This window comes from Sesamum indicum, linkage group LG3, assembly GCF_000512975.1.
Source record: "Sesamum indicum cultivar Zhongzhi No. 13 linkage group LG3, S_indicum_v1.0, whole genome shotgun sequence".
In the NCBI taxonomy this organism is placed as follows: domain Eukaryota; kingdom Viridiplantae; phylum Streptophyta; class Magnoliopsida; order Lamiales; family Pedaliaceae; genus Sesamum; species Sesamum indicum.
The window spans coordinates 19,174,382-19,187,029 of NC_026147.1; the positions used below are offsets into that span (position 1 = coordinate 19,174,382).

Below are 12,648 nucleotides of genomic sequence, written 5' to 3' on the forward strand. Positions count from 1 at the left end.
GCTGGCAATATACGGACAGGAACGTTCTCATTTCGCGAGGTCTAGTCAGTTTTTTTTTGGTAAATTACATTCAATTATTTATCAAAATTTTGTATAAATACACATAAATTTTTCATAATTTAAAAAATTACATATAATACCTTTCAAAGTTATTTACGTCTAATGAATAAATTTTTTTAGTTAAAATTAATTAAATTTATTAATATTAAAAAAATTAGATGAGAATTCGTATTTACCCTCAAATTATCATCGACTTATTACAGATTAAATAATTTTTTTTATAACTCAACTACCTTATACTTTTTCAGACGTAGTCCATGTGATGAGGTGATGTTCACATTTATAAGGGTAGTTTAGTGAAAAAAAAAATTATTTGACATGTAATAAACAATCGAATGTAAATTTCAATTTTCAAATATGAATTTTAACAACGGAAGAACCTATTTAGATGGAAACAAATCTAAAGAGTACTAAATTAATTTTTTAGTACACAGAGTCTATGTGTATCTACGTCAAAGACTGTGTAATTATTTCTAATTACAAATACCTCTTTATTATTTGAGAAATCATAAATACCCCTAAACTATAAAATGTAACAGTTAAAGTGCCCCCTCATGATATGGATAGTTTTTTTTACTACTTAAATACCCTCATTTTATACCTTAAAATATGTTTATTACAATCTTTTTCCTAAAATATTATTTGAATTCTTATAAACATTTAATTGAAAGTAAATATTGCCCAAAATTTATGATTTTTTTAATTTGTATAGAATTTGTATAAACTTTGCAAATATACAATGCTTATATTTTTTTATGTAACTGATCAAAAAGTTACAAATTTTTTGAAATAAATTACACGGGCTCTATTGAAGGTTGCCATGTAATTACATTCTCCTCTCCTGAGGTTTGGAGTAATTACACATAGATTTTCTGTAGTTTGGAAATTATATCTAGTACCCATAAAATTTGTTTTCGTCTAACAAATAAGTCCCTCTGTTAATCAAAATTTAAAAAATTTGCTGATATTAACAAATTCACTAAATTTGCTGATATTAACAAATTCACTAAATTTGTTGATATAAGGACTAAGTTAGAATTTTAATATGTTTAGGGATTGAAATTGAATTAGTGGAAATATATGAGGACCAAAACTATAAATATCCCTATAATTAATCTATAATATTCTATAATTTTTTGGGTAATGATATGAAACATTTTAATTAATTATGTGTACACATAATTGAATGTAAAATATATAAGTTATCTAACATATGTTTTTATAAAATTATATGCACTGTGAATATAATTACATAGCCACTTACACATATTTAAGTGTGTTTTTTTTTAATATAAATAATTTACTTATAAAATATATTTTTCATATATTAGAAGTATTTATAATTTTTTTAAATAATAAAAAAATATTTGTAGTTATAATAAAAAATTTAGAAAAAATCGTTGTAATTATTATTTTTAAAAAAAAAAAAAGGGAACAAGTTTAGTTAGAGAGTATTTGAAGGTCAACACAATTAGACAAGCATGCATTCCACATTCCACTAATATAATAAAACAGGTTCTCCACAACTCATCATGTTATTTTAAAATAAAATAAATTAAAATAAAATTCCTCATTTAAGTGGGATGGACGTGCACAAATTGGAAATTGAGGGCCACAACTCTCAAATTGCAGAATACACCTTATATTTTGTTATATTTGCGTAAACGCCCCTACAGCCAAATGCCGCGTGTGATTTTTGAAATTATAGACGGGTCCATTTTGTTAATCACGTATTAAAAATGTCAATAGTTACATCTAGGCTTGGTAATGGATCTGAATTTCCTAAGTCCGAAAATCGGAAAATGGGGCGGATAGCAATTCTAACAAGTAGGATCCATTTGGAGTCGGGGCGGGTCTTGAGTCCACCCAACTTTTGTCTATATATATTTTATTTATGGATGTTTTTAGTAATTTAGCTTTTGGTTGTCACATCGAAGATCAATTTTTTCAATATTATCTTTTCTAATTGTAATGTCCTCTCTGTGCAACGTAACTTCTCTATCATAAATATTCTATTATAATAAAATAAATTTTTTTTTTAGCAATGAAATAACTCTATAATGTAGTATACAATCGGAATAATTTTTTGTTCATATCTCTTGTTGGCCACTGGCAGTTTTTAGGCACAAGGATTAGGGCTTAATGCAATTTACTCCCTATTGATATTATAAATGAACAAATTACTTAATATGATATAAAGACAGCAATATACCTTCCTTTACTTTTTAAAATGAAGCATTTACCTCCCTACATAAGGAGGTAAATTCCTTCATTTTGACAAACAAAGGGGTTAAATTTGATGCATGTGAAAAAATATAGGAAAATTTTAATAAAGGGATAATTTATTTATTTACAATATCACATGACTGTGAATTGCATTTTTCCTATCTAAATTAATGTAAGAATTGCTCAATACAATGTAACAAGATCATGAAGAGAAAGATGAAGGATTTGTGGAGGCCACTTCAGAGAAAATATATGATCTCTATTACAATCAGTGTTTATATACAGATCAAAACTCTGAAGAAAAAGCTAAGCCGTGCAGCCATATTTATTGACTGCAGAAAGATGAATTGAAGCTTGAAATCATTGAAGATCAAACTCCACTTCCAACTCAAGAAGACTTCTGATTTAGACGAAAAATACTTACGATTACGGGTTTGATCCAATATCCTCCCTTCTTGCATACAATCTGCCCCTCAACTCATCCACAAATTGATCAAACGTTCTCTGTGACGATCCATCTGTTTCGAATGCGTTCCTCATTATCTTGCTCACTTTCTTGATCTGTTCCCTCAAAACAATTGATGATTTTCCCCTCATCAAGATATTAATCTTACTAGCGACTGCCTCGCTCGTAACTCGCCCTCCATCGCAAAGATCAATCCCAACCTTCCAATCGTCGACCACCAGCTTCCTATTCGTCGGCTGGTCAACGTAATGAGGATAGCAAATCATGGGTACGCCACTCCATATACTCTCCAAGACCGAGTTCCAACCACAGTGTGTCAAAAATCCCCCAACAGCAGGGCTGGAAAGGACGGCATTCTGATTACACCAAGGGACGATGAGCCCTCCATCTTTAACATCATCCTGAAATCCAGCAGGGAGAGCATCAGTAGTTCTCAGGATCCATATAAAGTTAACCTGACTATGGAGAAGCCCGTGAGCTATCTCCACAATCTCCTGCTTGTTAATCTGAACAATGCTGCCGAATGAGATGTACAAAACTGAGGCAGGAGGCTTAGAGCTGAGCCAATGGGTGCAATCTGATTCAGGCCATAGACTTTTTTCGACAACTGTCTTTGTAAAGTCCGAGAAAAAGTTCATCGGGCCGATGGCATAAGTTGGCTGCTTAAGATTGAGAGCTGACAGGCACTCTGCTTCTAGTTCTTGTACTGTGTTACATAAGATAAAATCTGCGTTCTTGACCTGCTCGAATGCCTTAACCACAATCTTCATCAGCACAGGTACAACATCAGGATCTTGGATATACGGCATCAGGTCCTTGGTACGAATAGATTGAACTCCAGGTATGTAACTTATGTGCTCCTCGTCATTGCCTGACCATCGTAATCAAATCACTCTTTAACATTATGTGAAATTTTAATTCGGATTGAGTTTGTCGGAACTTGAATAAATTACACAATGGAAATTAGTATTTTGGGTTCTATAATTTTTGGTCAGTGCAGTTCTCATTCTCGTCAGAGATTCTCATTAATGATCCCATAACTTACGAAAAATCTGAGTTATAGTTCTTTCATCAACTCGGTTAATATTTTGATGGAAAATGTTTAGTCTTGATAGTATGAGATTATCATTAATAGCCTCATAATGAAAATAAAATCTCATTTTTAGCTCTCGTTAGATTCCGTTAGTATTCTGAATAAATGCCACGTGCTTAGCACGTGCCTTTTCCGTGAAAATACCAATGGAATCTGATGAAAGGACTAAAATTGAGAATTATTATAATTTATAGGACTATTTAGGAGAATTTCGTAACTAATAAAACCCTGATATACAGGACAAAAAATACAATTTTTCCAATTACACAACAAGTGTAATGCATTTTGATTTAATTGTTGTACATTTTATGAAAAGTGACCGGTCACATGACAAACTTATTCATTATGTTTGGATTAATGTTTTGGGTGTTTATGTTTTTGTGTTTTGGAGATAGAGAGAGAAAAATAGAGATGAGTAAGTATGTATTTTGAGATAGATGGTATGTTTGGATTTGTGTTTTGATATAATATAAAATATTATAAAATAAGTGGTGTAGGTTTGATGTTGGGATTTGGGAGACAGGAGTTACTGTTCATTGTCAAATTATGTCTTTTAATATATACATTTAGTAATATATATGTGTATGTATATATTATTTTGTTTGTTAGTGAAATATAATATATATATTTATGTTTAATATATATGTGTATGTATATATTATTTTGTTTGTTAGTGAAATATAATATATATATTTATGTTAAGTAAATTTTTTTATTGAGGCATTTCTTTTTATATTTTAAATAATAATTCTAATTTTAATACATAATTAAAGACATTGTAGTATTGTCTCCAAAATGATTTTGTTAGACTTTATCTTTGGAATGAAAAAACATAATATATAAAATTTAAATAAAAAATTTAGAATTAAGTATGTATTATTGGTATATTGTCCTCAATTTTCAAATTTCTCAAATATTTCATTGAAATAGGAAAAATTATGAGTACAAAAGATTAAATGGTCTAAATTGAAAAAAATTGTAATCAAGCGTTAAATGCACTATATAACATGTTCAAAATACATTAATTAGACTTTTATAATACATTAATTAGACTTTTATATATAAACTGATAAATTTTAATAGATAATTGAAGTAATAAAAATACGAATTAGGTATATAATACTGATATATTATCAGTAGTATATGCAACTGCTATAATTTTTCCGTTAGGTAGAAAAATTTTAAATATTTTGACCAAGTAGCATTGATAGTAAATATATTTATATCAATAGTTTCATAAATTAATAATTATTTTTTAGTAGTAATTATTAATTATATTTTACATATATTATATATTAAATAGTATATAATACATATAATACAAATAATTTAAAAAAAACAATTAAAAAAAAGGAGAGAGAAGAAAGGAGAGAGAAGAAAGAAGAAAGAAGAAAGAAAACAAAGAGAAAAAGCTGACAGAAAAGAAAGGAGAGAGAGAGAGAGAAGAAATCCAAAAATAAGAAAGAGAGAGGAAAGAGAAAAAAAAAAAAAAAACCAAAATTTACTTCACACCTAGTGAAGGTGTGGAGACACAAAACCAAACAAAGTTTTGTGTTTTGGCCTATCTCTAAAATGGGCCAAAACACAAAATCAAACATAGGGATTATACTTATTATGTGAATTGATTGCAGTCGGCAAGACTAGATTTCAATAAAAAAATTTCCCTACGAAAACAAAAGTCAGTCATGATCACGGGCAAAATTTACACTTTTAGTTCCATAGAACAGGGGTTTCAACATCTTTAGTTCTTTAATTTACGGAATTCTTAACATAGTCTTCAAATAGGAAAAACTCAAAAAATCTAGTTATCTACTTTACAGAATTTTCAAAATAGTTCCAAAATTGAGAAAACTCGATACATTTAATCTTCTAATTTATGAGACTAAGTGTGCCGAATCTTCTCAATTGGGGTATCCTTTTGAAAATTTCATAAAGTATAGGACAAAGTATGTCTAATTTTTTCAATTTTTAAGACTATTTTTAAAATCTCGTAAAGCAATAAATTGAAAATGTCGAACTCCTTATCCTATGGGATACTAAATATAATTTTACCCGTAATTAAGTGTTGCTAAAACATAATAAATACCACTCCATTAATCCATTCCAAATTAAAATTTTTATTTTATTTTAGGATGTTCTGGAATAAATTATATTTTTTCAAATATTTTTTTTAAACCATCTTTTTTAGAAACCAAAAGTAATGATACCACTACTTTTTCTCAATAATTAGTTTTATATAAGGACAATAGCATATGACTTAACCTCACTGTGCAATAAAATCTTATATTACCGAAACAAACATGACACAAATTTTAGTTAACACAGACAATGGAGTTCTTTCGGAAACTACCATAAACACAAATATTACAAACACATGCATAAATACAACTGGAGGAATTCTTTTTTATATATGTACATATATTAGGATAAATTATATCGACACTTTTTAAAGTTAAATTTAATTATATAAATATTATCTATTATTTATAAAATTACAAGTATAATTGCATTCTAGTTTTTGAAAGAAAAAAAAAAGCGAGTACACACTCCTATTTAGGATGAAATTTTACACAAATATCTCTAATTGTGGTATACCGCCTTAGGGGATGTATGTATAATTTTACAAGACAAAAAAATTTGTGTAATTAAATTTAATCTCAATTGGTGTCGATATAAGTTTACCATAAATATTAGGAATAATTACATTAACACCCCCTGACTTAAGGTCTATTTACATAGATTAATCCTGCATTTTGAAAAGTTACACATACACCCACAAAAAATGTCATCAATATTTACACAAACTATCTCTATTGTTTGAAGGATTACACATGTGCCCCTAAAAACGTCAATAATATTAACCAGATTATCCTAATTTTTTTACTATTAGGGGTGAATTTATAATTATACAAAAAATTAGAGTAAATTATGTAAATAGATCATAGATAAAAAAAAATATAAATATAATTATCGCTAAATATGGTAAGAGCCGTTAACGTACCCCTACATGGTAAATGGCCATTTTCTCTTAGAAGATTCAAGTGAGAGTTTATCGAAAACACGGTGGCTGCTCCTGTCCACAATGAAACATTCACAAGGTTGTGTTTCTTGGCAATGGCAGCCGGCCATGTGTATAGAGTGTCGGCAACCAGGAAAAAGGCCGCGGCCGACGCATCGGACCTTGTTATGCTCCCGACTAGTTCATCGACACGATCAGGAAAATCACGAACCATGCCTTCCCAGTGCTCGTTGAAGTTCAGATTTCTGTCAAATTCAAGTGGAAAACCATCGGAAATAGTCGTGTAACGCATGTCAAGGCCTGACCGCCGGGCCTGGACGAAGAAATCAACATCTTCAACACCGTCATGGGCTTTAGATATGGTGTGATGGACAAATTCAAGTTGGACATAGGTGATTGTGAAGCCCCTTGAAGCAAGATTTGTAGCCAGATTGAGGGTTGGAGTTATATGGCCTTGGAAAGGGTATGAAAACACAATGGCATGGGGTCTTGGATGGGTCTCACCCATTTTGGGAAGATGCTGGTTTTCAGTATTGAACATACACATATGTACTGCCTTCTAGATAGGTACACTCGTGGAAAATTTACTATTATCTAAATTTTAAGGGATTTGATCTAAAAATCGTGGTAATTTATGAGTATATCCACCGTGAAATATTTTTGCGACACCTGCAAAAATCACGGTCAATAAATATAGTGTGGTTGATAATCTTTGACATTTTTAGTGCCGATTAGATTTTTTGTTACAAATTCTATTCTATGTTTTATTTTATTCAACATACACATGCCACATATATAAGGATGACGTCATGTATTTTATCTTAAAAATAATAATATACACATAGCTAGCTTGTGTATTTTTAATGAAATAAAAAATAAAATAGATTTTGCAACAAAAAAATTCAAACGAATTTCGATGTTGTGGTTAGTTTATGCGTTAAGGTTGACATAACGTTATAAGTTGAGACATGCATATGGAAAAGCTCTATTTCGATGGAATCTTCATAATGACGAGAGATGTAAATAGTAAGAGCAACAGTGCGTGTTGTGGATATAAAGGAGGATCCACTTTCTGTGGATGAGAGATACTGTGTTGAGGTCAGGAGATGGGATAGGCCTACAGCCTGATTGCATATGTACCAGATATGCAAATCGTTTGATCAAATGTAATTCCATATAAAAAAAAAAAATAGAAATAAAAATAATTGAAGTAAATTTCGGATACTTTTATTTGGTTGCTTAAATTAGTTATTAAATCACCTTTTTTCTTAAATGAATCGATTACAATTATTCACGTCGAGTATCAATATCTAACAAAAATTATTAAAACAGTCATATTTTAATAAAGGGTAACCAATACCTACTGTTAAAGTAGACAATGCATACTATGTAGTAGAAACAACACCTACTATGTAGTAAAAACAACGTCCCACACATATTGCTGGGTTCCAACTCTTGACTTCTAAGGTCTAGACGACGTTACTCTCTTCGGCCCCTTATCCTTTCTCTGGGCGAAGCGCCGTCCAAATGCGACATACTCCAGAAGAAAATTGTTGATGACTAATTGTTTGATCCAATATCCTCCCTTCTTGCATACAGTCTGCCCCTCAAATCATCCACAAATTGATCAAACGTTCTCTGTGACGATCCATCTGTTTCGAATGCGTTCCTCATTATCCTGCTTACTTTCTTGATCTGTTCCCTCAAAACAATAGATGATTTTCCCCTCATCAAGATATTAATCTTACTAGCAACTCCCTCGCTCGTAACTCGCCCTCCATCGCAAAGATCAATCCCAACCTTCCAATCGTCGACCACCAGCTTCCTATTCGTCGGCTGGTCAACGTAAAGAGGATAGCAAATCATGGGTACTCCACTCCACATACTCTCCAGGACCGAGTTCCAACCACAGTGTGTCAAAAATCCCCCAACGGCAGGACTGGAAAGGACGGCATTCTGATTGCACCAAGGGACGATGAGCCCTCCATCTTTCACATCATCCTGAAATCCAGCAGGGAGAGCATCAGTACTTCTCAGGATCCATATAAAGTTAACCTGACTAAGGAGAAGCCCATGAGCTATCTCCACAATCTCCTGCTTGTTAATCTGAACAATGCTGCCGAATGAGATGTACAAAACTGAGGCAGGAGGCTTAGAGCTGAGCCAATGGGTGCAATCTGATTCGGGCCATAGACTTTTTTCGACAACGGTATTTGTAAAGTCCGAGAAAAAGTTCATCGGGCCGATGGCATAAGTTGGCTGCTTAAGATTGAGAGCTGACAGGCACTCTGCTTCTAGTTCCTGTACTGTGTTGCATAAGATAAAATCTGCGTTCTTGACCTGCTCGAATGCCTTAGCCACGATCTTCATCAGCACAGGTACAACATCAGGAGCTTGGATATACGACATCAGGTCCTTTGAACTAATAGATTTTACTCCGGGTATGTAATTTATGCAGTTGTCACCATTGCCTAATCAGTTCAATCAAAGCAAAATGAAAATCATAAACCAAGTTAGCACAATATCATTGCCAGCAGAGGAGTCTCTTTGAGAAAATCTTCTATTTAGTGCCCCGAAGAAAATTACGGCTGCTTACGTTTTAATGGCTATGGGCTAAAAGTCGTGGTAAATGACTGTTATTAACTGTCGTTAAATAAAATCGATCAAAAAATTTAACGTATCCATCATGACAAAAATGTTTTCATCACACTCCAAAAACAATGTAGCAAATAAATATTTTGCAATTGTAGTCAATGACTATTTACTACGTCTATTTTAATTTTAAGTTGAATTATGAACACATCTAGTATCTCCATGATTTTTTAGTTTAGATATTTTTAGGTATGTATATATAACTTATTTAAAACCTATATATGAAATACTCTTCCTTACTTAAGTTAACTCAAACATTACAAAGAAAGATATTAAATTATGGTTTTCGGGAAGTATATATAAGAGGAAAGTTTCAGAAAACAAATGTTTATAGGTGAAAGATGAGGATAATCATATTTTCGTCCTTATATGTAGAGTCCTTGTATAAATGTTTATAGGTGAAAGATGAGGATAATCATATTTTCGTCCTTATATGTAGAGCCTTGTCCTTGTATAAAGATCCATACAGATGGAAAAAAATCCATCACTGCTTGAGATGGACTTGGAGACGGATATTATATTTGCTAAATTATTAAATAAAATTATAATATTGACGGAATAACTGAGGAATGTATTTTTCGGTTGAAATAACATTACGATAAATTTAGATATAGATATTCAAAAATATGGCAAAAAATAATAATGAAAAGATAACTTAGAGATGGAAATACTGCAAAGCCACAGACGAAAATAAGAAATAAGAAAATATTAATTGGTCTACAGGGATTAGTTATTAGAGTTATTAGTGTTTTAGAAATGGACTTAAACGAAAAGTACTTAGCCTTTACAAATAGAATCGCAGAGTGGTTATCCACGAAAACAGAGATGCATTATTACTAAAATGTTGTCATTTTCAATTGAATTAGAATGGATATTTCCGTCTCTAAAGTTTAGCCGTAGGGCCTTTTAGCTACAAGTCTGGTGACGGATTTTTCTAACACTATATGTTTTTTTATTGACAATAACTTTGACTTTAGAGACGGAAAAACCCGTCCCATGAGCCTTGTTTTCTTGTAGTTGGATGAAAAAGAAGTTAATAACTAATTAACTAGACAAAATTCAGTAATTCTTTTGTGAAAAAAATTAATTATATTATATCTCCAGTATGGTTATAACCAAATCTTGACACCTTTGTAAAATAAAAAAACAAATGTACATAATTTTAATTTGTTCTATCTTTCAAAGAAAATATATATGAAAAATAGATATGTACATAGTTATTCATCTTTATGTTGAAATCTAAATTGATTAGTTAATAACATAATTCTAATAGAAAATTAACACACTTTTCATATGCAAGATTTTCAGTCTTTAAGATTAACTTGAATTACTTAACTCACTAATTACTTTTATCATTATCATAAATTATATTTTTCCAATTAAGAATTATTTGAAGTTTGATTTAGGATGTAAAATGTTAAAAAGCTTTTTGTGCTACAAACATAAATTTATATAATATAATATAATGAGAATCTTACTTAAATATGTGATCTTACCACGACAAGAAATATAGCATTTAATCATAGCTAATTGTCAATATTGTGAACAACAAATAATCGTAGTAAATAGTTAATGACCACAGTCACACAATGTTGATTTTTGCGAGGATGGGTAAAACATTTACCATTACTTTTAGGCTAAAATGCATTTTACCCCCTGTATTTTGTTGAAATAGCTAAAAATCCTTCTGTATTTTTGAAATAAGCTAAAACCCCCCGTATTTTGTAAAATTCACAAAAACACCCCTTTCATTAGTAATTAACGGAAGGTGTGTTACATGCGCACCTTGTGCATTTGGAGGTTTTTTTAGCTGTTTTTTTATCTTATTTTTAATTTTTTTTTGACAAATATACCCTAGTATTTATATATTTTCACATATATATATATTTTTCTTGTTTTGAGTGTTTTTTTGTATTTTTATCTATCTACAAAATAAAATATTTTTAAAATATATTTACTTGAAAATATGAAGAAAAAAAAATTTACAGGGGGTTTTATGCATTTTAACCTTACATTTATATTTTAACCATAACTCCTAGCTATAATAATTTTTTTTATAATTCAAAAACTAGTTTATTACATCGATTTTATTTAACTGAAGTCAATAAACATTATTTATTATAGCTTTTAGCCATAGCTATTAATTTTACAATTAATAGTAACTTTTTTTCTATCGCACGGAGTAAATATTACGCTTGTTAACTTAGGGGGTGAATGGTACACATCCTAAAATTGAAGAAGGATGCAGTTAACATACCACTACACGGAAGATGGCCATTTTCTCTGAGAAGATCCAAGTGATAGTCTATCGCGAACACGGTAGCCGGCTCCGTCCACAACGAAACGTGCACGAGGTTGTGTTTCTTGGCAATCGCAGCCGGCCATGAATATAGAGTATCAGCAACCAGAATAGAAGCCGTGGCTGATGAATCCGATGTCGTTATGCTCCCGATTAGTTCATCCACAAGTGCAGGAAAATCACGAATCATGCCTTCCCAGTACTCGCTCATGTTGAGTTTTCTGTCAAATTCAAGTGAAAAACCATCGGACATAGTCGTGTAACGTATGTCAAGGCCCGACTTCCTAGCCTCAACGAAGACATCGACGTCTCCAGCACGGTCATGGCCCTTAGACAAGGTGTGATGGATAAATTCGAGTTGGACGTAAGTGATTGTGAAGCCCCTTGAAGCAAGATTCACAGCCAGATTGACCATCGGAGTTATGTGGCCTTGGAAAGGGTATGCAAGCAAGATAGCATGCGGCTTTGAATGATTTATCTCACCCATTTTTTGGGGTTTGGTATTGAGAAGTTGATGAACTCTACAACTTTGGTTTGATTCAGAAATATTAAGTGTTCACGGGGCCAAATTATACTTTTAATCGTATAGGATAGGGATGTTAATACTTTAATCTTCTATTTTACGGAATTTCTAAAATAATCTCAAAATCGGAAAAACTCAACAAATTTAATCCCGTAAAGCAGAATACTAAATGTGTCGTACTTTTTAAATTTTGGAACCATTTTAAAAACTTTATAAAGTAAATAACTAAATATATTGAGTTTTTCCAACCTTGAAATTATTCTGAAAATCCCATATCTTACAATACTAAAAGTGTAATTTCACATGGGGG

At 31.2% G+C, this 12,648-nt stretch overlaps 2 protein-coding genes across 2 annotated transcripts; both read right to left on the minus strand.

The window, feature by feature from the left end:
* Positions 2,513-7,372, minus strand: LOC105159013 (UDP-glycosyltransferase 86A1-like). The gene is made up of 2 exons (XM_011075944.2): positions 6,847-7,372; positions 2,513-3,623 (listed from the first exon to the last, which is right to left on the minus strand). Exons 1-2 carry the CDS (start codon positions 7,370-7,372, stop codon positions 2,713-2,715), a joined length of 1,437 nt encoding a protein of 478 aa, XP_011074246.1. The 3' UTR covers positions 2,513-2,712.
* Positions 8,142-12,396, minus strand: LOC105158821 (UDP-glycosyltransferase 86A1-like). Its single transcript, XM_011075702.2, has 2 exons — positions 11,774-12,396; positions 8,142-9,335 (listed from the first exon to the last, which is right to left on the minus strand). The coding sequence occupies exons 1-2, from the start codon at positions 12,300-12,302 to the stop codon at positions 8,425-8,427; spliced, it is 1,440 nt and encodes a 479-aa protein (XP_011074004.1). The 5' UTR covers positions 12,303-12,396; the 3' UTR covers positions 8,142-8,424.